General features: G+C 41.1%; 7 protein-coding genes and 1 long non-coding RNA gene across 11 annotated transcripts; 4 read left to right on the forward strand and 4 right to left on the reverse strand.

Annotated features, from left to right (window-relative positions):
• The first annotated feature begins 1,209 nt into the window (after positions 1 to 1,209).
• On the forward strand, positions 1,210 to 3,569 carry LOC117902095 (membrane-associated progesterone receptor component 1). Its single transcript, XM_034813195.1, has 4 exons — positions 1,210 to 1,256; positions 2,153 to 2,541; positions 2,655 to 2,807; positions 2,864 to 3,569. Exons 2-4 carry the CDS (start codon positions 2,193 to 2,195, stop codon positions 3,148 to 3,150), a joined length of 789 nt encoding a protein of 262 aa, XP_034669086.1. The 5' UTR covers positions 1,210 to 1,256; positions 2,153 to 2,192; the 3' UTR covers positions 3,151 to 3,569.
• Positions 3,570 to 5,474: 1,905 nt separating this feature from the next.
• Positions 5,475 to 7,773, forward strand: LOC117903031 (diphosphomevalonate decarboxylase). Of its 2 annotated transcripts, XM_034814773.1 has the most exons (5): positions 5,475 to 5,607; positions 5,671 to 5,741; positions 6,467 to 6,584; positions 6,648 to 7,580; positions 7,627 to 7,773. In XM_034814773.1, exons 1-4 carry the CDS (start codon positions 5,556 to 5,558, stop codon positions 7,574 to 7,576), a joined length of 1,170 nt encoding a protein of 389 aa, XP_034670664.1. In that variant the 5' UTR covers positions 5,475 to 5,555; the 3' UTR covers positions 7,577 to 7,580; positions 7,627 to 7,773. The 2 variants fall into 2 exon arrangements, with proteins under 2 accessions (XP_034670664.1, XP_034670655.1); XM_034814764.1 differs by having other exon boundaries at positions 6,648 to 7,773.
• A 488-nt stretch (positions 7,774 to 8,261) lies between these two features.
• Positions 8,262 to 9,218, reverse strand: LOC117903075 (NADH-quinone oxidoreductase subunit B 2). The gene is made up of 2 exons (XM_034814873.1): positions 9,087 to 9,218; positions 8,262 to 9,036 (listed from the first exon to the last, which is right to left on the reverse strand). The coding sequence occupies exon 2, from the start codon at positions 9,016 to 9,018 to the stop codon at positions 8,365 to 8,367; it is 654 nt and encodes a 217-aa protein (XP_034670764.1). The 5' UTR covers positions 9,019 to 9,036; positions 9,087 to 9,218; the 3' UTR covers positions 8,262 to 8,364.
• A 1,929-nt stretch (positions 9,219 to 11,147) lies between these two features.
• Positions 11,148 to 11,618, forward strand: LOC117903115. Its single transcript, XR_004649482.1, has 3 exons — positions 11,148 to 11,269; positions 11,324 to 11,419; positions 11,489 to 11,618. It is a non-coding gene; the product is annotated as an uncharacterized LOC117903115 (long non-coding RNA).
• Positions 11,538 to 12,432, reverse strand: LOC117903089 (kinesin-like protein KIN-7D, mitochondrial). 2 transcript variants are annotated; one of them, XM_034814900.1, is made up of 4 exons: positions 12,294 to 12,432; positions 12,109 to 12,231; positions 11,731 to 12,046; positions 11,538 to 11,672 (listed from the first exon to the last, which is right to left on the reverse strand). In XM_034814900.1, the coding sequence occupies exons 2-4, from the start codon at positions 12,182 to 12,184 to the stop codon at positions 11,579 to 11,581; spliced, it is 486 nt and encodes a 161-aa protein (XP_034670791.1). In that variant the 5' UTR covers positions 12,185 to 12,231; positions 12,294 to 12,432; the 3' UTR covers positions 11,538 to 11,578. The 2 variants fall into 2 exon arrangements, with proteins under 2 accessions (XP_034670791.1, XP_034670799.1); XM_034814908.1 differs by lacking the exon at positions 12,294 to 12,432 and having other exon boundaries at positions 11,731 to 12,117.
• A 2,447-nt stretch (positions 12,433 to 14,879) lies between these two features.
• Positions 14,880 to 16,364, reverse strand: LOC117903074 (cytochrome c oxidase assembly factor 7 homolog). Its single transcript, XM_034814859.1, has 3 exons — positions 16,185 to 16,364; positions 15,764 to 16,053; positions 14,880 to 15,708 (listed from the first exon to the last, which is right to left on the reverse strand). Exons 1-3 carry the CDS (start codon positions 16,282 to 16,284, stop codon positions 15,316 to 15,318), a joined length of 783 nt encoding a protein of 260 aa, XP_034670750.1. The 5' UTR covers positions 16,285 to 16,364; the 3' UTR covers positions 14,880 to 15,315.
• A 1,652-nt stretch (positions 16,365 to 18,016) lies between these two features.
• LOC117903066 (NAD-dependent protein deacylase Sirt4) lies at positions 18,017 to 19,306 on the reverse strand. Its single transcript, XM_034814832.1, has 2 exons — positions 19,025 to 19,306; positions 18,017 to 18,945 (listed from the first exon to the last, which is right to left on the reverse strand). Exons 1-2 carry the CDS (start codon positions 19,200 to 19,202, stop codon positions 18,185 to 18,187), a joined length of 939 nt encoding a protein of 312 aa, XP_034670723.1. The 5' UTR covers positions 19,203 to 19,306; the 3' UTR covers positions 18,017 to 18,184.
• Positions 19,307 to 19,602: 296 nt separating this feature from the next.
• Positions 19,603 to 23,735, forward strand: LOC117902780 (RNA-binding protein 25). 2 transcript variants are annotated; one of them, XM_034814455.1, is made up of 6 exons: positions 19,603 to 20,007; positions 20,090 to 20,331; positions 20,502 to 21,636; positions 21,710 to 22,562; positions 22,635 to 22,895; positions 23,023 to 23,223. In XM_034814455.1, exons 1-6 carry the CDS (start codon positions 19,945 to 19,947, stop codon positions 23,088 to 23,090), a joined length of 2,622 nt encoding a protein of 873 aa, XP_034670346.1. In that variant the 5' UTR covers positions 19,603 to 19,944; the 3' UTR covers positions 23,091 to 23,223. The 2 variants fall into 2 exon arrangements, with proteins under 2 accessions (XP_034670346.1, XP_034670315.1); XM_034814424.1 differs by adding an exon at positions 23,340 to 23,735 and having other exon boundaries at positions 19,604 to 20,007; positions 22,635 to 23,230.
• The last annotated feature ends 1,808 nt before the right edge of the window (positions 23,736 to 25,543 follow it).

Genomic DNA, 25,543 nt, shown 5'->3' on the forward strand with positions numbered 1-25,543 from the left:
AGCACCCCGGGAAGTAGGTAATCATGAGGAACTCTAGCGAAGTTTGTTTGCTTTTTGGGAAAGTACCGTCCAGGAACCCAGGCTATGATTCCCCTTCCCACAGGTGTTCCTGTAGAGATTGAAGCTGTAGCGATATTCGTCCCAGCTTTCCTAAGCGTTCTTCACTTTAGTTTTGTTAAAGAGCTTCCTCGATTTTGGCCAGCTCCCGTGTCCACCACTGGTTGTGATCGGCGGGACTTGAGAAAAGCCCTCTGTAAACCCATAGAGATTAAATGTGATCTTCTTCGCAGCTTCCTGTGATACAGGTTCTTGGCTTACCCACGGGGTGTGGCGTGAGAGGACGGTATACTTGACCCTTCAGTCTCCGAACCCTTTTGACGATGCAGATTAAGTTCCATCTACCGCAGCAGGTCAGTTGATGGTACACTAGAGTGATGCACTTAATCTGCACCACCTTCATGCTGTTCAGCAGACCTGGGGTAACGCGATACTGCTACCGCAAAGGTGCCCGTTCCACGAGAAATGCGGCAGTCCGGTGCAAGGAGTTTCCGGCGCACAAATTTTATAAGCATCAGCTGTTTTTTATTTATCATGGTGGTGCCAGTGTGAACCGGTGTTTCACATATTTAAAAATTCGCAGCTTTCCCAGTGATAGGAGACTATTGAAGAGAATAAACAACATATGTATCTCAGTTTTCAGGACATTTGTATTATTACAATTGAAACATTTATTAAATTATACACAAAAATATACCATCGCTATCAACATTTACATTATTCGTCCTGGTTGACGGGGGAAATATGTAAAAAATGTTATATTATTTTTTTAAATAAACAGCAAATATTTTAGCAAATAAAAATAAAACATTTGGAGAGAAACATTGTATTGATTCTAGTTTTATTAAAGCAAATAAAATAAGAAATTTCTTTATATAAGCTAGTTGATAACAGATGTTTTTCAATGGATGGTGCTATGCAATTTCACATCTGTCGAAAGCTCCCAGCATTCCTTATACATTTTCTAAGCATGAAAATACTTTTAGGCTGATTTTACGGGTTACAACATTTATTTTGTTTACATTCCACTGTTTCAGTTTCAACCTTACGATTGCTAGAACGTGCGATAGTTTATGAGGTGACTTTGTACATCGCTAGTTTGACCTTTAGTCTGCCTCAGTCACTATACACGATAAAATATTAACAGACTTATATTGTAAATGAGTATCTATTGTTACAGTTTCCCATAGTATAAACTGGTACGTATTTATTTGTATTCATAAGTTTCATAAGGAAAATTCACTTATCGGGTAGCATTGAGTATCTATGTATTTGAAGTGTGTGTATGGAGATAATATAAGATAAATTCATGTTTACAATGTAGAAATATATGTACATATCTACATATTTACATATGGTTCTTTTCTAACAAAGTTCATCGCGACCAAAAAAATAAAAGTCACTAAAAACAAGTGTCAAATTAATTTTGTAGGTTTATTGAAGGGTAACTTATTTCCCATATTTTTAAACACATGTATAATTTCTAGGAACCGTTAATTAGAAACTATTTAAGTTTCTGGCCTAACTATGAAAAACGTAACTAAGCCGGTTGAAAAAGTTTGCTTCTTAAAATATTCTCCTTGATGACCTATACATTCGATTGAACCAATTGTCGAATCATTACTTCAAGTCAGAATGAGGCGGCTCTAAAACATGGCCATTCATTTTACGTTTTCGATGGTCAAAAATGTCTCTTCGTCCGCGCCGATTAGTGAGCGATAGCATTGTCATGGTGACATTCGTCTCTTCTTGTTAGTTTTTCGAATTTCACCAACAACTTTTTACATACAAATGGTTTGATACGAATCAAAATTAAATTAAGTTTGATGTATGTACATACATAGGTTTGAATTATAAATGGCCTACCCTTTTTATGAAAATTAACTTTTGGTCCTAATATGGATAGTAGTGACATAGGTCTAGGTCGAAAATCATCAGCAGAAAAAGACCAATAGAAAATCTAAGAAAAAAATAGATAAATCCACCAAAATGTTCAACGAAAATTCTTGGTCAAATAACGATTATAATTAAAGATACAAAAAAAACCTCACAAAACATACTAATCAGTCTATTTTTATCTTTTCCTAAATAATAGTATGATCGTTTTGAATTAGCTTGGTAAAAAATCATCGAAAATGGACTCCACACAAAACCTTGGAGCAACTGGAAATATTGTTAGCCATGAAGCATTGGACGAGACCTCGTTTGTAGGAAACATAATACGGGAGATTTTGTATAGTCCGATGAACCTAGCTCTTTTAGCAGTAATAGTTTTTCTTGTATACAAAATAGTGCGTGATCGCACCGAAGTTCCAAGTTCCAGTGTTCAGAAACCAGCTGAACCAGAACTTCCCAAAATGCGACGCGATTTTACTGTAAAAGAACTACGACAGTACGATGGAAATCAACTTGATGGCCGTGTATTGGTGGCAGTTAATGGAAATGTTTACGACGTTAGCAAAGGAAAACGCTTTTATGGGCCAGGTGAGACTATATATTTTAATGTAGCCATTTATGTACCTCTACATTTTACACTGCACACCAAGGACAACTTGCCTATTTTGTACCGTTTAACTCTCATGGGTTTCTAATTGCAGGAGGACCCTATTCTACATTCGCTGGAAGAGACGCTTCACGAAATTTGGCAACATTTAGCGTGGTTTCAAATGACAAGGATGAATTTGATGACCTAAGCGACTTGAGTGCCGTAGAAATGGACTCAGTGCGGGAATGGGAAATGCAGTTTAAGGGTAATTAAAGAAATAGATTATACTGTGCACTTTGACTATTATCATCTTACTTTTAGAAAAATATGAGCTTGTGGGCAAGCTGCTACGTACAGGAGAGGAGCCTGCCAACTATGATGACGACGATGACGATGAAAATACTGTTAACAGTGAAGAAAATGTTGTTGCCCCACCAGCCAATGTTTTAAGCGAACAAAGCGATGGTTTGGTCAAACGCAAGACGGACAATGTTTCATCGGAAACGGAAAAGGATGTTAAAAAAAACATAGCGGATAGTAACATTTTACTTGCAAAACCTTCAACTGAAAGCGGCCCAAAGGGGGAATTACCCTCAAAAGATTGTTAGCAAGGGAAAAGCTCACAATTTTAGAAATCTTTGTAGCTTCAATACATAATCGGTAACCGAAGAAGCATTCAGCGACTTTGTTATTATTTTCTAAATTATATTTGTTATTGTAAAAGTTTAAAACAAACAATTTGGTATGTTGGAAAAACTGAATAAGATCACTAAAACGAATCGATGTAGAGCATTATTATGATGGTAGACAAAAGCACTCAGTGCACGCATACATAAATATGTATTTTTGTTACAAACTTATTTTCGTTATGTGATTTTGTTCAATAAGTTAATGAAAAACAAAAAATCGATCATGACGTCAACATCAAGATTCAATAATATTGAATCAAAGGGCATGGGAAAATAACGTAATATTATACAAGTTTAAAATTGTATATAACTATTGCATATGTGTATATGTATCTAAAATAAAGCTATGGACATTTTTGGTAGGAATCTGTGTATACGAGTAAAAAATTACCTGCAATAACAACTTGACATCCACTTTGCTTTATTTGAGATATGCTTACTCTACTCTATCGAAGCGGCGTGAAACTTTGCTCGGCTTCTGCTCCCTTATGCCGAAATTATTACCTAGCTGCTTCCCAACCCTTAATGAGTGGTGCAGGAAACAGTCCGTCGAAACCAAAAGTAAAATGTCGACCACAATGTTTCCTAGCCAGACCACTGCTATCACCGTTATAGCTTCCCAACCCTGAAGAACTACTGCCGCAGCTGGAGACTTCGTACCACTACAGGCAACCTCTATTATCGGATTTCTAGCAGTAGCTGCGTTAGTAAAAGAGATGGAACATAACGGGGTCGGTGGGAGCATTACAGCATGTATGTATGCACCTGCCATATTGTAAATATCAAGTATTCCACGCCTTTTCGTGCAGCAAGCAGCACAGCGCAGTCAGCGAATGGATTTGTGCAGCTAGACAGGACTATAACGACGGGTTTAGGCATATGGGGATCCTGCATCTGGACGACACCGAATGGAAGCAGTGAAAACCATATGCACGCAAGCTTCCCGGCCAGCCAGTATTTGGTGGTTAGAAAGTGTTTACTGACATGCAACTGTACGGGTCTGAAGAATAGCCAACGCCTAATGAAGGCGCTGAAGGATGCAGATCTGGAAACCGTCCAGTCGCTGCTGGTGCATCCTAGTAACGTCAGCGCTGTGGAGGAGCAGCTGCGCTGTAGGTCGACGGAGCAAGAATTTTAAAACTGGTATATTTTTTTGATGCTTTTTTCGGAGGTAGCCACATAACTTGAGTATCGTACATCTGCTTGAAAATTACTTTGCCATTCTGAAAAGCTAAATGATGCAGCTAAAAATTTGACCAATTCACTTTGGGGTTTTAGCTTGTCGGCTGGGAAATATTAAGCTTTTTGAGAAGAAAAAAATAATATCCTGGGTACTTTACTATACCCGGTACTCGAAGAGTAACACGGAGGAACGTTGTGAGACGCGCTGGAACGCGTCACAACTTTTAGATTTTAAATCTTTAATTATTTCAACATCTACATAACTTCTCACACCAACAAGCCCACTAAGCTCCTCCCCCACTCTGCACGAGACAGAGTGTGCGAGCGAGTGAGCATCAGCAAGAATAAGCAAAGCTGCTCTAGGGGGTTGGGAGAAGCCCTTGGACAAGAATTTCGTCATTCTGACCATAATAATGATTTTTGTTTTTCTCGTATCTTCAAAATTGTGGATGTCACAGATGGACAGCTGATAGACAGCGCAGAAATATATGGAAAAATGGAAGAAACAACTGTGAGCAAAAACGTAAAAGAGAGTTGAAATAGAGCTTCGGAGGGCTTCTTCCAAGCCGTTATTGTAAAGTAAGTAATTAACATTATAAAATAAGCATTCTCAATGCAACTACTAGCTCTCTTTTTTCTTTTCCTTATTTTAATTCAAAATTATTCAAAACTGGCCAAGTTGACAATATACACAGCTGATTCATCAGCCTGTTTGAAAAACGATCACTTTCTCCTACAAATTTAATGAAATTGAACAATTAAGACTACAAATTTGCTTCCGCTATTTTCATCAGCTATGTGTGTTTGCATGAGGATGGTGCCAGTGGAGATGGGAGTTGCACATCTGTATAAAATTTCCACCGTTCCGCATGGATGTGCTCCGTCCCTCAACAACAAAATGTTTGACTACATGTTATAGCAGGCAAAGAAAATTTCGATCTTGGTGTACAATGCTATGGACTATGCTATTAACATATGTATATTTGTTTTTGAAATTGGGCAGATGGATATCATTATTTAGGTTTGGACATATACTTCATTCTATTGTTCCGCTCAAAGTCAGGGACACTAACTTGACGAGTTTGAGAGATGTTCATTCGTACGTAGATTGGTCCCATAAAAAAGAAAGTTTATAAACAAAAATGTTTTCAGTAACTTGTATAGCTCCGGTCAATATTGCAATTGTTAAATATTGTAAGTAAACCACATCATGTTTTTAAGTATAAGCTTACAAAATTCCGTCTTCGTATTTCGCAGGGGGAAAACGACATGAAGAACTAATTCTCCCCATTAATGACTCTATTAGCATGACACTGGGCACAAACGAGGTAATTATGCATTGGAGTCAAGACTAAGTTCACATATGTACGTACATATATGCAGAGGTCAGGATTACATTGTGCACTGGAGCCACCAAAATAGGCACAATAGGCACCAAAAATCCCACGTTGTATGAATATTTCATTACATTTTTACCATCCGGGCCGGTGAACTTTGTGTCGCCCCAATTTAACGCCTTCAGAGGCGATCATCGCTTTCTTTCACTTTCATCACGATCTGCCTTTGTCATCTGGAGAATGTCGCCGATGCAATAGATAGATATCCGTCGAAGTTTATAACCTTTTATACCTTTTCCTTCCTCCTGAGTCTTAGTTTAGCCGGCAAACTGTTATTCTTAAATCAGCTGTTTTTTGTTAACATTAGTGATGATAGTTGCGATGATAAGCTGTTCATACTGGGGCACGCCTCGCAACGCTTCTCCTAGTTTTTTAATTAAGTTTTAAGAAATTGATTGTCGTGTCTGTCTTTAATTTGTATTTCTAAATATTTCGCAGATTTGATTTAAATCAAATACCGAAACCCTTTATAAAAAGTCGTAGTAAAAATCTTCGAACTTCAAGAGTATACAAATGTATGTACATACATACATACATATGTGTAAATGTTGGCGGGTTATAGTTAAATTCCGTACTGGGTAATAATAATATTGTCTATATTGTGAGCTTTATTGGTGTGTTCAAATATGATTTTGCATTGATTTTTTTTTATTTAGCTGTGCGCCAAAACGACAATAGCTGCTTCAGAGGGATTTCAACACAATCGAATGTGGCTGAATGATGATGAATTGCCTGTCGAAGAGGACTCTCGTCTGATGCGTTGTTTAAAAGGAGGTGAGCTTTCAATACATAATTTACATATTTTTGTTTTTTTTTAAACCAATATTACATTTTTAGTTCAACGTCTGGCCCTTGCAAATGGTTCCCAAAAAGTTTCACTCTCTTGGAAAGTACATATTGCATCGCGAAACAATTTTCCAACCGCTGCTGGTCTTGCATCAAGCGCAGCTGGTTACGCGTGCTTGGTATATTCATTGGCACGTTTATATGGTGTTCCCATTAATGAAGAACTGACGACCATTGCACGACAAGGTAGTGGTTCTGCATGTCGCAGCTTATATGGTGGATTTGTTCAGTGGCACCGTGGGGCTCTTGAGGATGGCAGCGATTCTGTCGCTAAACCAGTTGTGTCAGCCCAGCATTGGCCCAATATGCATGTACTTATCTTAGTCGTAAATGATGAGCGAAAAAAAACAAGCTCTACCAAAGGCATGCAACGTTCTGTGACTACATCGCAGCTAATTCAGCATCGAGTTGATAAAATAGTTCCCGAAAGGACTGCGAATTTGAGAAAGGCCATTGAAGCTCGCGATTTTCCATCTTTTGCTGAGATAACGATGAAGGACTCAAATCAGTTCCATGCAATCGCCTTGGACACATATCCACCATGCGTGTATATGAACGATGTCTCTCATGCCATAGTCGATTTTGTACATTCATACAATGAAACCATAGGTGAAGTCCAGGCAGCGTACACCTTTGATGCAGGTCCAAACGCCTGCATTTATGTATTAAAGGAAAATGTAGCTAAGCTTTTAGCAGCAGTTCAAAAAGTATTCCCAAATGATGCAACGGAAAGTGTCGAGTACTTACGGGGAATTACGGTTTCAGATACAGTTGAAAAACACCCAGCATTCAATGGAACGTTAAACGTTCAACCCAAGAACTTACTGAAGTATATAATCCACACAAAAGTTGGGGATGGCCCCTGCCAATTGAGTGACGATGATAGTTTATTGACAAATGGACTCCCATTGTCCCATTAATTGGGAATCTCGTTTTAAAGCAACGTTCTTCTACAAATAGAGAACTCTACCAATCTCTCTAGTACTCTTAAGTGAAATTTAGATGTAAATATGCATGCATATGTCGGTTTTGGATACTTTTTTGGGATTCGTGTGAAACATACAAATATTTATTTAGTTACTAAGTAATAAATAGCCAATTGCAATTCAAAAATCTATCTGTTTTGGTTTTTTCTCATAAGATTGGCTCTTGTGCTAGTTTCAGTTGGGTGCAGGCCGCACAAGAACTCATAATGGAACTCATAATACATACTTAAAAGGCCTATCTCCAGCACTGCGAAAAGTTCAGTAATTTGCTGAATATTTCGTTTGTTCGTGGAACGTAACTAAAACAGCTGTGATTGGTAACCAACCAAATTTGGAAACCAATCACTTATCCAGTGGTCAGCACCGGCTGCATCCACAAGCACCGTCAGGAAGAATTATAAACCTTTGCCGAAGAATTTAAGTTCCACCGAGAAGGAATTGCCGAACAACTAAGCAGGATCTTTGAACAAGACGGACAGACATAGGTTTATGGACTCCGGCTGTCGATGCTGATTCAGAATGTATATACATAGATGTACTTTAATAAAGTGTAATTCAATGCGTTGCACACACCCGCTTCGACCACAAATCTAATACAGCCTATACGCTTCGAGTACGGGGTATTTGGAACCACTGAGCCAGGCATTTATTTATCCAAATTATCTATTTATACATTTTAACGATGCGTATTTATCATATACATATGCATGTGCATGTCCCATTTACTTTCTGTACCACATCTGGAGGGTCTTCATGCGTTTTACTTTTTTCTGCAACTGCAAGACACCGTACATTAGAGCCTCTGCTGTAGGGGGACAGCCTGGGACATAAATATCGACAGGTATTATTCGGTCACAGCCGCGAACCACAGAGTACGAATAGTGATAATAACCGCCACCGTTGGCACAGCTTCCCATAGAAATAACCCACCGTGGCTCAGGCATTTGATCATAGACTTTACGCAAGGCCGGTGCCATTTTGTTGGTCAATGTACCAGCTACAATAATTACGTCTGCTTGGCGTGGTGATGCCCGGAATACCACTCCGTAACGATCCATATCATAACGTGGGGCGGCGATGTGCATCATTTCTACAGCACAGCACGCCAAACCAAATGTCAATGGCCATATTGATCCTTTACGTCCCCAATTCAACAGATCGTCGAGTCTTGCTAATGACCACTCGGCCACAGAAGCTTGCTTAGTGCCAAACGGCGAGTAGCCTTTCTTTTCTAATGTTTGAGACGGGTCCACAACCGGTAGGGTTTGTTGTCGACGAACAAAAAAGCCAGGCACCACAGACAGCGCATTCGAATTTTGAGTGGCGATTTGCAGACACTTGGGTACGGTTTTCGATAAAATAGCTGAACGTAACATTTTTTTGCACTATTGGTTCTGAAAACAAAGAAATTTAGGAATGAATTTTAGAAAATGCATAAAAATACCTATTTATGTAATAAGTTTCGGAAACCAACTTTGGAGGTGCCTAAAAATTGATTACATTTTGGTATGAGAACCGATTGAATATCGATGACTTTTCCCAGAAGTATCGTAAAAGGCAACGAAAGACGAATTGGAACGCCAGAAATGGAACTATTCTTCAAGAACCAAAAAGTCACAAACTGATGAACGAAACAGTAACACATTATTTGATATCTTAATCTGAAATTTTATTTTTTTGGTATGCTTTTCTCAGAGGGAGCGCTTTTTTTCACATAACTTAAGTATTTTTTTATGTGGAGCTTACAGCTGGTGGAGCAATTGAGAAAGAGTTAAAAATGTGTTTGTAGTACACCAGCGTTTTAAGTACTTGCGAAAAAGAGTACAAATTATTCGATAACCAGAAGCACGTCGTGTGAAAACTAAGGGAGTTTTACCATTAACCAAATAGTATAATAGATATCCAGCTTTGAAGAAGCAAAACGTCACCGCTAAATGTGCGTCTTGGAGTCCCAGGCCTCTGCCTGGAGTCCCGGCTACAAGTATTAGTGCGTGTAGAACACGCAGCAGAAGCCCAAGCTACATGGGTATTAGTGCGTGTAGAGCGCGCAGCTAGAAGCTACATTTGTATAAGTGCGTGTAGCCAATGATTTTGTAGCGCTCCAAACCGGTTTTGTCTTCATTCACACGGACACTGCAAGCAATGTATGTGTTGGTGCGTTGACTTGCTGAACTGTGATGGAACGAAAATTCGTTTTGATGATTTGATTTTGTTTTCGGGGCTTGGCGTATGAACCTGACCTGCCGCAACATGTGCAGAATGAGGGGTGGGGGTTGGTGGCCAGACCCTTGGGGGTTGGAAAAAATAAATATACCAATAAAAGTTTACTTCCAGAAATCAATCTCAAATTTTCACTGATTCATAGAGTTTACAATAAATAAATAAATTATTGACATATGTACATATAAGCCATTCCTTAATTTGTATTAAAATATCGATTGGGTAGTTGGAAAAACAATTTTTATTAGTGTGCAATAAGTTTGAGAAACACTGCATGCATTTGTCAACACTGACAAACTGAATTTAATTTGATCAAATTTTGATTTTATTTGATCAAAGTATGCCATGAAATTTAAATTTCACTTGCTTCTGTTTCATTCAACTCAATTCCATTCATTCGTGAACAGTTCGCTTGAGTGTGTCATTGAAACTTTAGCTCCATAAAAAAATAATAAAATGTGTTCAAATATTTGTGTTGGTGTGCGTCCTTTCGGGTCCTTTGATGGTTCGTCGTGGCAGGTGACAAATGGCTGTGCCTTAGAAAGCCGCAATGGATCATCTGTCTTTGGTGAGCGTGAAAATCATAGAACAAAATTCAGCATATTGCTAATTCGTTTGTCCTATTTGAAGACTTTGTGTTCGACCATGAGGCATCGAACTTGGAGCTTTTCAATTGCATGGCAAAGCCTATTGTGCACAAATTGATATCTGGACTGAATGGCACAATAATTACATACATCGACAGGTATGCAAAATGCCCATCAATCTGTAGCCTCGCAGGAATTAAAGTTTCGGAACTTCACTTAGGCAAAACCCATACAATGCTGGGCGATGACCAAAACCCGGGGGTAATAGAGCTGGCAACAAAGGAAGTATTTGAAACGATTGGCAATGATAAGGAACGCAGCTTTCTGCTGCGTCTTCAGTTCATAGAAGTAAATAATAAAATCATAACCGATCTGACTAGAAAGAGGCAGACTGAAGTCCAGATAACAGATACTGGGAATGGTAATGTGAAGGTAAACTCCGAAGAATATTTGGTGAGCAGCAAGGAGGAGCTGATGCAGTGGCTCTCCTTGGGGAAAAAAAGCGCTCCAAGCGCTCGCACGCCATACTTCGCATTGTAAGTTAATCCTTAGATTGTCTGTTGCATTCTCCATTTACATATTTCCTCTACTTAGATGCACTGGCATTATTTGCACGGCCAATCCAACCAATTTGAAGTATCCAACCAGCCGCTGGTCAACTTGGTAGCTTACAAGGCGACAATGATTAAGTAACAAGATCTGAAAATAAAGAAGCTCAGGGACCAATTGGCCAAGGAGGAGCAAGTCATGCTAGGTAGCTCCCGAATTGATGAACAGCAAGATGGTTGCATGGAGTGCACTGGACTGTTTTTATACTTTTGTACTTTTTTACTTTTTATGCTTTTGTTGGGTATTAATTCTTGCCATTCTACAGCATAACCTCGAGCCCATTCAAATTCATGGATGATCATCTCAAGATAGAACCGGTGACTGAGCATCGAAAGAAAATTGACTTCTTCAGACAGCTAAGGTAAGGTTCTTGTCGGTTAAATATTATTTAATGAAATCGTAAATAACCAGCAAAAATGTTTACTTCCAGAAATCAATCTCAAATTGCCGCCAAGAGACGAGCGCAGTAGCTGATTCAGCTGCTGGTCTCTGAAGCTAACATTGGTGTTTGACATGTGCATTATGTTGCTACATCCAGCCAGATCCACCAAATTGAAAACGCTTTGCATGACTGGATCATCCGGTTGAGCACTAATGGAGCACGACTCGATGATCTAAGTAGAGGAAATATGTAAATGGAGAATGCAACAGACAATCTAAGGATTAACTTACAATGCGAAGTATGGCGTGCGAGCGCTTGGAGCGCTTTTTTTCCCCAAGGAGAGCCACTGCATCAGCTCCTCCTTGCTGCTCACCAAGTACTCTTCGGAGTTTTCCTTCACATTACCATTCCCAGTATCTGTTATCTGGACTTCAGTCTGCCTCTTTCTAATCAGATCGGATATGATTTTATTATTTACTTCTATGAACTGAAGACGCAGCAGAAAGCTGCGTTCCTTATCATTGCCAATCGTTTCAAATACTTCCTTTGTTGCCAGCTCTATTACCCCCGGGTTTTGGTCATCGCCCAGCATTGTATGGGTTTTGCCTAAGTGAAGTTCCGAAACTTTAATTCCTGCGAGGCTACAGATTGATGGGCATTTTGCATACCTGTCGATGTCCCACCGTATGTAATTATTGTGCCATTCAGTCCAGATATCAATTTGTTCACAATAGGCTTTGCCATGCAATTGAAAAGCTCCTAGTTCGATGCCTCATGGTCGAACACAAAGTCTTCAAATAGGACAAACGAATTAGCAATATGTTGAATTTTGTTCTATGATTTTCACGCTCACCAAAGACAGATGATCCATTGCGGCTTTCTAAGGCACAGCCATTTGTCACCTGCCACGACGAACCATCAAAGGACCCGAAAGGACGCACACCAACACAAATATTTGAACACATTTTATTATTTTTTTTTTTTAAATCGGACTATTTATGGAGCTAAAGTTTCAATGACACACTCAAGCGAACTGTTCACGAATGAATGGAATTGAGTTGAATGAAACAGAAGCAAGTGAAATTTAAATTTCAAACTTATTGCACACTAATAAAAATTGTTTTTCCAACTACCCAATCGATATTTTAATACAAATTAAGGAATGGCTTATATGTACATATATCAATAATTTATTTATTTATTGTATACTCTATGAATCTGTGAACATTTGAGATTGATTTCTGGAAGTAAACATTTTTGCTGGTTATTTACGATTTCATTAAATAATATTTAACCGACAATAACCGACAAATAGCCGAAAATTGTATATGTCGAAGATCCTGCATAAGGCCAGTGCCACGTTTTTCAGATTTAAATGCAATAGCCCACGAATTTGCAGCACCATTTCAATGGATTCTAATACCGTCAGCGGATTGACCATTTCATCAAACTGAGCCCTAAAATTGGCATGAATACAGTTTTCCTCTTGGCTGGGCACCGCTTCCTATCAACACTGTTTTTCCAGCTCCATTTTTTCCACAAACGCACAAGATTTGGTCCCTAAAACAGAAAAAATGTGAAAATTAATAAACTCCACACCAAGCCTTACCATTCGACCATGAAATTTATATGCTTGAGCGCAACGTTGAGTCCAAAGAAAACTCCTAGATTTTGTACATGTATCGGCTTGGCCTTAATGGATTGCCGTTCTAGAGTACGTGTTCGAGACTTTTCATGAATCCAGGTGATGTCTAGCTCCTTTCGCTGACCAACGTGTAACACATTTTGTTCATACTGACTGTCTGAACTTTGAAATCACTTTCTTTATCAGATTTTCGTATTGCGTTTACAACTTACTTAAAGGTTCAAAGACCGTTTTGTCGGCGCGGCTCACGTTTGACCCTTTGTAAATGAAAGCATATATAAATCAAGATCCATACCACCAGTATCAAAAGATATGTGCTCATAAGTGAATAAAATATTTGGAAATCCCGTGCGCTTTTATCTATGTGTATAAGAGTAAAATAAATATATTAAACCTTATTAAGGGTTTGTTGAAATAATTGGTAAAAATAAACAAACTGACATTGCTCCAAGTGAACACTAGTCTCATACATATGTCTGCTCGTCACTGCACAGCCCTGTTATATCATTCGAACTTATTAGATCGCATCAGGCTGTGAATTAGTGCGAAGTGGTTATGTAAGTCCCAAGACAGAAGAGCTGTTTTTTCCAGTATTGCCGGTGTAAACTCAAACATTCCACCATATGTACATATGTCACTACGCCTAACGATAATAATATTGAAAATACTAAATAACCAGAAAGGGGCTCTGCCAAACAGAAAGAAACCAAAAGATTCATGCACTGGACACAGAAAGCAGATCCAAGTAATATGTATATAAAAAACACTAAAATATTTAAAAGGTTTAGTGGAAAATAGTCCATAGTATTGCAGGTAATTACTTACTGAAGGCTTCTATATTCATAAGAATGTCATGGTGAACAAAAATTATGGCCAAATTCAAGGGTAAGCAGCATATGACTACCTTTAGAGCCTCATATATAAAAGAGGCCACGCCTAGTCTGCAGATCGGCATTCCGGCCATCACCTCAATATGCCCGTAGGGACTTCCACGCCACAATGTAAAATATAGCAATGGCAGGGTCCAGATAAAGCCGAAACAGAAGCATAGAGTAATATTAAATATTAAAGTATTGCTTTCGATGCCATAATCCAGCTGCACAGCATGAGTCGTAGTATAAGGTAATGGCTCCATTTCCACATAAATCCTTGAATCGGAATCCACAAGAGCGCTGTAGAACTGAACGAGCTTAGTAAATTAATTAACTTGAATAAACTATAATTAACGCACAAGGCCAGCACATTCATAACTAGAGCCAGACTGTTCGGAGCAGTGTGCAGCCATTTGTTGTTGAACAGTGCCTCAACTTTGTCGTCATGAAATATGTATGGCTGCAGCAATAAACTTCATATCGGTTAGCATGTAACATTATTCGCACAAATACAAAATATCCTATTTACTCTTCGAGTACCGGGTATAATGACTGTCGCACAGTGTCGTTTATAAATTAATTGTAAAGTGTATGTGATTGATTATAATTTAACATTTAATAAACGGCAAACCCATTTATTTTAGCAGATGTTGATAAACATGGGACTCGCGAATAAATTCATACAGTGGGAGATAATAAATATAGTCGCTGGTTTAGGAACATTTTTGTGCCGCACTGTATTCACATATATGTACATTCAACTAGATTTTAAATTGAACACGCTTAACAGTCACGGCAAATGGCGATCGCAAATAAAGATAATTGAGCATGCGTTCCATAAATCACCAGTGCTTTGTCGTCTTTTTGATTGTAGAGAGATCTGTGGAGAGCAGAGGGAATATTTACAACGCGGAAAATAAGTTTTCCCCCGTAGTTTGGTCTATGGTCCCGGCCGGACTTGTTTGTTTGTATTTAATAAAAGGGTGCCAACAGAATTATACAAGGGATTTTGTTTCATTCTTCATAACAGTAACAATTAAATCTAGGAATTCATATTTTGTTGTCTTCGATGGCTCAGCGCCGATCTTGTCTTCGTCGTCCGCCTCGCGCATTTACGTACACATGCCAAAAACGCACTTGCCGCCGCCTATGTACACTGAAACTAAAAACACAGTTGCTAGTTCGTAGAACCACAACGGTCAGATTTAAGAGGAGAGAAGGCAAGAAACAAAAAAAAAACACAAGCAAACGATACATTGATCTAAATAGGGGAGACTAAAAACAGATGCATAGCAATTGCTAATTGTTGGTTAGACAGTTGTATACGAATCACGCATATAAATATATTAAGTGTTGAATCAGTTTGGCATGCCGACGCCCTGCTGAAAGCCGAGCGTATCCTGCTGCTTCTTGATCTCCTCTTGCATCTCCAGGGCTAGCTTCTTGTACTTCTCGGCTTCTTTCTCGTTTTTCTCGATGCCGTCGCCGCGGGCGTACATCTGGCTTAGGTTGGCACACGCATACACGTTGCGCAACTCGCACGCCTTGAAGGCAAACTGAAACGCCTTTTTCATGTCTTTGAGCACAATGTAGTCGGAGTCCTTGAGCGTTTTGGCTGGCGTGGGTCCACTGCTGGCAGGCACGGCACCTGGCTCTGTCCTCTTTTGAACGCCAGAGATGTGCATACCGGATAAATAGAAGCAGGCGTTTGCATTGTTCATGTCGCAGCTCTTTGTGAGGAATTCCAAGCCCTGCATAAGTAGTAAGCGTTGGTCAGACATCACCTGCAGAACGCACTCAACTTACCTTCGGCACATTTCTGTCGATCTCTTTGGGCATGGAGCGCGAGACAAGCAAGAGGCCGGAGTGAAGGCAGGCATCGGAATCGTTTAAGTTACACCCCTTCTCGTAGTACTGGTACGCCACCCGAGGTTCACCCTTGCTGCCGCTTTTACCTTTGCCCAAAATGCTATAGTTGCCAAACTTATAGCAGGACTTTGCGTAACCATAATCGTCACATGTAGATTTGTATACCTTTGACGCCTTCTCAAAGTCCTTCTTGATGCCCTCGAGATAGTCACCCAGCAGGTGGCAAGCTGCGATTAAAATGTACGCGTATATGTATATAAGTGTTAGATAAGGTCACGGATTTGTTTTGTAATTAAAATAGTTGAACACAGTGACATAGGTTATAGCAGAGCCGTTGTTGCTGTTTGTACGTGTTTACCTTCCGGTTTCCTCTCCGAATAACAGCCAAATCGATATTCTACGCCAAGCTTGTCGATGTACTCCTTAACATCTGACTCCTTTTTTAAGTCGTATGCCATTTTTTCAGTTTTTAATTAATAAAAACCAAAATTATGTTATGTTGTTCTTGCTAGTTTCGGCTTTTTGTGACAGTGCTGGAAAACACAGCTGATGTTCTTTGCTTGCATTGCGCGACATATCGATATTTGGGGTCAAAATGTAATTAGCAAATGTCAATCGATACAGTTGTTTTAATACATCGTTCCTTATTACTGGATGGTCTGAAAGGTTTTGCTGTCCAAAATGAGTTCCTTATTAATTCTGCGATCCACCTGAGACGCTCTCGTCCGCAGGTTTTTATCCGTTTTCCATTCGATATCTCTCAAATGCAACCCTAAATAAATAATATTCAGTTTTTAAATAATATATAAATATATATATAAAATAAATAAAATATAATATATAAATAAATAAAAAAAAATAAATAAATATATAAAATATAAATAAATAATACTCACAGCTTTTAAGATCCTCTTTTTTGTCGCCCTGATATATCGTTCCCGGCGGGGTACTTTCGACCCGATATCCAGGGGACGGATTTAAGGCGGGTATCCAGCACCGTCGGTTCTAGCCAGGAATTAACGAAATAACGTAAATAACGTAACTAACACAGGCATACGAATCAGCTGTGTTTTGTAAACACGTGTACTGCAGTGGCAGCTTGAAATTTAAACTGATAATAAAAAGTAAAAAAGAGCTGGTAATTCAATTGAGAATGCATTTGGGATTTGCCAATAATGCATACGGTTTGCCAAATGTCCTTTATTGCAAAACAGCGCAAATAAGAAATAATTATTTTATTAATTTCAGTAAAATGATTAAATGTTCAATAAAAAGTCATGGGAGAAGTTTTTTTTTTGACTCCGACGATCTATTTCGACTCTCTTTTACGTTTTTGCGCACAGTTGTTTCTTCTGATCACATATACACATGTATGTTTGTATGCACATACTTACATTAATGTAATGGTACATTATGTAATGGTTTAACATCTTCCAATTTTTGACGAGACCCATATCCTTTAGGTAAAAACTATTAGAAAATATTAGTCTTTAATCCACTTCTTTATCAACTTACCGTTTTATTTCGTGCGACTATTCTGGTGAAACTAGCCGTTCCAAGTGAAAAAAATTTTTGCAGAATCTCAGCAAAGGACTTTTAGAGTATTTTTCCTACTGATTCACTCATCTTCGACGAAAAAAATCGGGTGTAAATCGGGAGATGGTACCAAACACCATTTTGGTCCCCTCAGGACTATTGTAAGGAGTCAAAAAATATTCTTCCTTTCTTAGATCATGAAAGAAACCGATATTTTCTCTTCAAATTACAACTTTTTTTATCGAAAAAAAAAAACGGATTCTAAAAATATTTGTAATATTTTATCTAATCTTATCCAAGACAATTGCCAAATTATTCATTGCACAATTCAAACAGAAGCTTTTCGATGCTGGGATGAACTTAAGTGTGAAGATTGATCAATCCGTCATTTTATATGGCAAAATTACATATGTACATATGTATGTACATTGTATGTGCATAGAATAGGTCCCGGTTTGTTTGTGCTCTTTAATAATTAGGTATCAAATTTTTCTGCGCCGTTGTCGCACGGGAATTTCCTGCACCCTGGGAATTAGAAGTCAGCAATCAGGATAACGCATCGATTTCCTTTGGCTCCAAAGAACCACCTGCTAACCGACACGTTGGACGATTTCAGGAACTCCACCACCGTGTAATTGCCAAAGTCGGTCCGCAAAACATAAATGAACTGTAATTTTCGGGGTAATTACATACATACATATGTACATTCATAAATAAGCACAAACATGCAAAAGTTGTGATACTATAACACAGTGTCCCTGTCAACAACAAACCCTTGGAAGACTAGTGTGTGGTGGCGGGTATAGAAAGTACTAGCTGGTGCTAGCTAGTGGCCGAGCCGGTCTTGCGAAAGTCAAACAGTTTAGGTATTACATCGCCACATTTGGCCGAAATTTTGATATCGGCCAAGTGGTCGGCCCGCGTGTCTCCAATGTTTACAATCGCCACCGGCAATTTAAGGTCCTTGGTTTGCAGTACCATGCGGTAGCCGGAAAACACCAGCAGACTGGAGCCAAGCACCAACAGTCCGTCGCTATTGTATACCATTTCAGCGATCTTATCGAGGCGCTGCTTGGGCACGCTGTCCCCAAAGAAGACAATGTCTGGCTTGAGGTCGCCACAGCACTTCGGGCAGTCAGGTATTTTAAAGTTTTCTATGTAATCGAGGGGAATCTCCACATCACCATCTGGGCGGACCATTTCCAGCACATTGCCAATGGTTGAATTTAGGGAGGCCAGTATATTTTGAAACTCGTGACGATCAGTGGTATAATCGCAGGACAGGCACTTTACCACGTAGCCACTTCCATGCAGCTCCACAACGTTCTTGGTGGCAGCCTTGGTGTGAAGACGATCGACATTCTGGGTGACAACCGACTGAATGCGCATTTCGCGCTCGAAGCGAGACAGAGCGTAGTGTGTTGCGTTGGCCTTTTTGCTGGAGAAGCTCGGCCAACCCACAAAATTGCGTGCCCAGTAGCGTTTGCGCACGTTGGACGATTTCAGGAACTCCATGTGCTGGATGGGCTTGTGATTGGTGCGGGCGTAAAGGCCGACACCCTCGGAACGGTAGTCGGGTATACCTGGCGGAAGAATAATGGATTTGTGAGTGTTCTGCGTACATCTAGAGTTGCATATTTTGCATCAACATGCGTAAGTTACCTGATTCAGTTGAGATTCCAGCCCCGGTTAATACCACTATATTTGGTTTCGAAATCAAAAAGTCCTCCAGCCGCTTTATATCATCGTCCACCGCCGGCTTATGTTGTGGCACATATTGCTGCTTGATGCACCTTTTTAGAGAAGTGGTGCGAAATCGCAGTAGATTACCAACGCGCATTTTGTTTTGTTTATATGTCCTATTTGGCTAATTTATACAAATCACATAACACTGAGATATCGATAAATGCACTTCAATTGAAAAGAGGGAGACCAGCAACAAAAAGCATATGGCGAAAGGCATTCGGTGGGAGTGAGAAATATGCTCTGGTAGTGAATTGTTATCGAATCGAGCAGAAAACCAACTAATACTAGAAATACCACTTTTTCTTACAGCACTAACCGTAGAGTGCATAAATATCAAATCAAAAAATTGTCTAAACAGTACCGTAAAAATTAAAACAAATACTTGGCTTATCAAAGGCAGTGCGAGGAAAAAAGAAACTAAAACACACTCTTGGCGAAAATCCCAAAGAGTGGCAACCATGCACTGTCTGTACTTGCTATCGCTATTCGTTTCTTTAGGGGCTTGATGAAATTCTGCCATCTCTACAGCAGCGGCCGCAGGGTTGTAAAAAGAAGACAATTAAATATATTTAACGTGTAGTTTTTTATGAGTACCCAAAAGTTTGCTCACTCATAAAAACTTCAGTTTAAAGTCAATGGCCGGTTAAATTTGCCATCACTTTCAGTTATACAGTTACACACAGTGCTCCTGTGTAGCGTTTGCGCGCATCGCTGAGGTGTGCTTGTGTGTGGTCGCTTTTAACTGTGTATGTGTGTATTGTGTCGGCTTATATTTGCACGCACGCCAACATTTTGAAAATATATTAAAAAGGTAAAAGCAACGAAAAGTCGGCAAAATGTCCTATCCACCCCGTGCCCCAATGCCGCCCTACATGAATGCGTCAATTCCGCCGCCACACGTAAGTGAAACCTATAGACCCGTCGACCCTTGTAGCCTGCAGCCAACATAACTGATATGGTTGATTCTCCCTGTGTTTGTAGATGATGCAGTCCATGGGCAATCCGCCTCGCAGCTTTCGCAACTCTGCCACAATCAGCTCTCAGCCGACAGTATATCATCGCCCGCCGGAGCCACAGCCTCAGTTCCGTGGACCAATCATTACCGTGTTCGTGGGCAACATAAGCGAACGGGTTCCTGAAGCTCTGCTCAAACGGATCCTCGCCACCTGCGGCATGGTAATCAACTGGAAGCGTGTCTCCACATTCGGATTCTGCGAGTTTGAGTACGTTGTCGAAACGTTTCGACAAACGAGAGGTAGCAGTGAACTGAACGACTGCTCCTCAATGGGAACAGAACACTTTCAGGTTCACTTCTATCCCATATGTCTGTCATTTTTTATTGGGGCGTGATATCTGATGGATAAACTTCTAACAACAACTTGCCTTATTTCAGTGGCCCTATCGCGGCAATGCGGGCCGTTCGCCTGCTCAGCGAGATGGAAATTGACGGCAAGAAACTGGTGGCCAAGGTGGATGCGAAGAATAAAGTGCTCATCGAGGACTACAAGGAGAAAGAATGCAAGAACGGGGAGGGAGCGAATGCTTTGGACGAAAAGACTGAAGACGAACGAGCCGTCAACCAGATGCAAGATCTGCTTGAAGAGCACAAGCACGAGTTCGAAGGCTTCGATGGCAGCACTCGCGGCGATCTCTATGGCAGCAGCAATCGCAACAAAAAGACGCGACGGGAGGATGACATCAAGATCAAGGTCCTTAACGAAAATGCACTTGAGGAAGAGAAACGCAATCTGATAAGCAGTGAGATAGGCAAGTTTCGCAAACGAGCGGAAGCCGATGAGCATCGCAAGGAGCTGGAGAAGGAGAAGGAAAAGGAGAAGCTGGCCGCCAGTAAAGAGAAGGAGCGCGACAGGGAGCGGAAGAAGCAGCAGCGTGACAGCGAGCGAAAATCTTCCACTAAAAAGACCAGCGCCACCGAAGCTGACGACGTTGTCCTGATTGTTGAGAAGGAAGTGCCAGCACCTGCCGTGCCTGGACCTGGCTCAGCCCCCCCTACCACTGGCTCTTCTGCTCCTGCCACTGGCTCTGTCTCTGTGCGCAGTGGCAGCAGTCGCAAGGAGCCCGTGACCATCGATATAACACAGAAGGAGCGACGTCCCGAAGCAAAAGAGAGTCGACGTCGTCGTTCCAAGTCGCGTTCCAAGGATCACGATCGCGAGCGTGAGAGGGAGCGCGACAGGGAGAGGGAAGTGCGTGAGCTCCGCGAGAAGGAGCGTGAACGCGAGCGGGAACGTGAGAGGGAGCGTGTCGAGCTCCGGGAGCGGGAAAGAGAGCGCGAGCGCAACGAAATGCGAGAGCGCGAAAGAGAGCGCGAGCGGGACAGAGAGCGCGAGCGCGAGGAGAAGATCCTCAAGCCAGTGCGCGACTTGCGGCGCGAGAAGGAAATGGAGGAGGAGACGCGCGAGCGCAAGAAGTCCGAGAAGAAAGCCCGCGAAAAGGAAATCGCCTACCAGCAGCGCCTCTCCAACTGGGAGATGCGCGAGAAGCGCAAGTCTAAGGAGAATGAGAAGGTAGGAGAGAGCATCCCCACACATCCCGCACGTTTTACAATCTTTCATTTGGTCTCATTCTTTCTTTGCACAGTACCGCCTGAAGGAGTTGATGCGCCATGAGGAGCGCGAGAGCGATGCCAAGCGCCTGAAAGAGTTTGTCGAGGATTACGACGATGAACGTGACGACCCGCTGTACTATAAAGGACGAGAGTTACAGCAGCGTCTGGCAGAGCGTGTGCGCGAAGCGGATGCCGATTCTAAGGACCGGGAAAAGGAGGCGGACGAACTGGCCGAGCTGAAGACCAAAATCTTTAGCGGTGAGTTCGAGAATCCTACTCTGGAATTCGAGAAAGCCCGCCGAGAAATCGAGAAACTGTACGAACCGCGCATTCTTGTAACCGTTAACCAAGAGCCGGTGGCCGGCCAGCGCGATCGCGATCGCCTGACCAAGCAGAACTCAGCTGCGGCTCCGGCCGCGACAGGTGCTAACAGTCAGGACTCGTCCCTGATACCGGCGGAGAAGCGCCGCAAAGAGATGATGGCCTACGATCCAGACATGGCGGAACACAACGATGATTCCATATCAAATGATGATCATGGTTCCATGGCAGACACTGCCTCCAATGCCAGCGCGTCGGCTAAGAGCAACAGGAAGAAGTCGCCGTCGCGTCAAAACAGCCTGAGCCGGCAGGACAGTGAGTCCAGGGACTCACTGCCGGTGGCCGACATCCACACGCCTTCTCAGAGTGCCATGAATGACCTAGCCCCTAGAAACGATTCGGTCATGGTCCCCTCGGTCACTCCCCCCATTACCATGCCGCTCATCTCGCTCACTCTGGGCAACAACCTCAAGAAGAAGAAGATCGAGGCCACCGGAGTGTTCGTCAACGACGACGATAACGACGAGAACATCAACCCTAAGAAGCGCAAGCTGGTTCCTCTAGGTGAGACAAGACAAAATCGGATTATCACACATGAATCATTGCCCTTAACATTTTATCCCATCCCACACACAGATTACGATGACATGAGCAATGAACACGATCACCAAGCCGGCGGCGTTGGGAACAGCAGCAGTATGACTGCAGCGGAGCGGCAGAGCTCTGCCGTGTCCGCGGCTACAGCTGCTGCCGCTGCTGTTAGCCAGAAGATAGCTCTGGCGGGCGGGGGCTCTGGGTCCGGATCGGCCTCGTCCGGCAGTGGGAGCGGCGGGAAAAACAACAGCAGCGCAAATGCCGGCAACCAATCGGGCGGCAAACATCACACTAGCAAACACGGTAAGAATGATGCAGCTGCATCTGCGACCAACAGCGCAGATGCTGCCGCGACAAACACCAAAAAGGATGAGAATGGTGCAAAGGTGTATGATGAAAAACGGCGCCATATAAAAAGCATTATTGACAGGATACCCACGCAAAAGGAGGAACTATTTAATTATAAACTCGACCGCAACGAGATCGATAGCGGTCTAATGGAACGAAAAATACGTCCATGGATAAATAAGAAAATTATTGAGTATATCGGTGAGCCAGAGCCAACTTTAGTGGACTTTATATGTTCCAAGGTTTTGGCCGGCAGTCAGCCCCAGAGCATCCTGGACGATGTGCAAATGGTAAGCTGTCCTTTAAGACTTTCAGCTTATCTTTATCTGAAAACTAATCCGCTCTTCTTGTTTGTTTGCTTCACTCACTTGTATGCTGTGCTGACTACTGCTGCTGCAGGTACTTGATGAGGAAGCTGAGGTGTTCGTGGTAAAAATGTGGCGACTGCTCATCTACGAACTGGATGCCAAAAAGAGTGGCATTTCGGGCAAGTAGAAGCAGCCCCCACATCGCGCACAGAGTGACGCCTAATGAGAGACGAACGATATACGTGGATAGATCTTAAGTTACACTTACGGAACCTATACGACGACAAAATGTATATACAGGGCATGCTCCGAGGATTGTTGCGGCCAAATGTCGAGATTTGTTTTATAAGCCTTATTTTTCTTTCTAAAGCAATAGCGCATTCTCAACGATTTCTCAATCCACCTTGTAAGCGATGGCGGTAATTGCTACATTTAATCGCCGATAAATGTAAATACACTCTAAACAACAAAAGCAAATTAAAACAAAACAAACACACAAAATCGAAGAAACCCAAGGACAGACACAAAACGGCTAGTTTACGAAAGTACGAAAACCCTTAAAATGTCGAAAACCAATGAAAGTTTCAGTCTGCGTTCAGCCGGACGTTCAATGTATACCTATGTTTCAATCAATGTTTCGTACACCGCACTGGTATACCTATATTAAACCGCACCTGCATTTTAATTTTAAATTTAAAACTTCCATAAACTGTCATGCTGATCGGACTTTTGTTGCTACTCTAAATCATACACCATTTCCTTAAGCCTCATTGAAGTCAACTTACTCTGCCCTTTTTTCATAAAGTGCATACTCCGAGAAAAAACATTTTGACTTGAAAGCAAAAAGGAAATGTCATTTAAATAAAAAACGAAAAATGTAAGGAAGAAGCGATAATTAATTCATCTATTTTGGGCTTGGAATATAACGGGGAAAAAAAGATTATCATCTAACAAAATGTGTCCTCTGGATCAGATCGGAGTGTTACTATAGCCAGAATGACGAAAACCATTTCCCGTGGCTAAAACCCCTTCCATGCGGTCGCTCTCTCTCTTCTACCATCCATCGTCTAGTGGCGCCTCTTGGCTGAGCGAGCATTAACGACTAGATGGTATCTGTCGTTGGGAAGGTATAAATATATACATATGAATATATGTATGTATGTATATAGAGAGAGAGAGATAGAGAGCTAGAATATTTTAACAAGTCATAAGATTGCATGGAAATGTCAGGCTGAGTGTGCGAGCGAGAGTATGAGCAACAAAAATATTTAATGCGGCCGGAAGGGTGGGGACTAGCCACTGCAAATTAATTTCGTCATTCTGGCAATAATAATAATAGCCCGAGCTGATCCTAATTGATATGGGGATCTGATAGATATCGTTAATATCGTTTAAAATTGTGAATGTAGCCATTTTCGCCCTTTTGAGGGAAGGATGCAAAATTTGGTGGCTGTAGCTTTTATAGTCTCTGATATCCAGGCGCTCATCAAGACGGACGGACAGAAAGACAAGGCTACATCAACTCGGCTATTGATGCTGATCAAAAATATATGTATGTACTTTATGGGGTCGGAAACGTTTCCTTCTGTGCGTTACATAATGTACATATGTTTAACGTTTAGAAACGAATCCCTGTTCCAAAGCATACATATGTATGATTATATCCGGTACTCTAGAAGTAAATAGGGTATTGTATTTGTGGTCGAAAGTGGATGTACATATGTACATATGTAAGTACATACATATGTATGTATATACAGGAAATGAAAACATATCATAATAAGCAATGCTCGTCTTTTTATCTGTTTGTGTCTAAGCTTTGCTCACGGTTTTACAGGACATTTTCAGAGTCCTCTATCAAAGAAATAAGCCTCACCTTCTTGTATACGTATGTATGTACATACATATGTACCTATGGACACGTTTAGAATGGATTGCATGCACAGATTTCGTAGAAATCAGAGCTCAATGTATACTGCAATGTATAGGATAAGATTGCGTTGAAATCAGACCATACATATACATGCATCAATACACTACTGTACTAACACTACTTATGTAGCTGACAGCTGATCTGGTAACAAATAATACAAATGTGAATGTTGATTACCTATTCAAAAGAGATTGGTATTGGGTATCGGGATCAGGATCGAGCATGTGGGGTCTACAAATCTTCGATACTCGTAAAATATGTTCCATACTGGCTATACAGACAACAGGCAATATTAAATCAGCGTTTCTTATTGCGAGATGTGTACAAAGTTGTAAGTACATACATATGTATCTATGCATGAG

The sequence above is a fragment of the Drosophila subobscura genome, chromosome A, assembly GCF_008121235.1.
Source record: "Drosophila subobscura isolate 14011-0131.10 chromosome A, UCBerk_Dsub_1.0, whole genome shotgun sequence".
Lineage (NCBI taxonomy): Eukaryota > Metazoa > Arthropoda > Insecta > Diptera > Drosophilidae > Drosophila > Drosophila subobscura.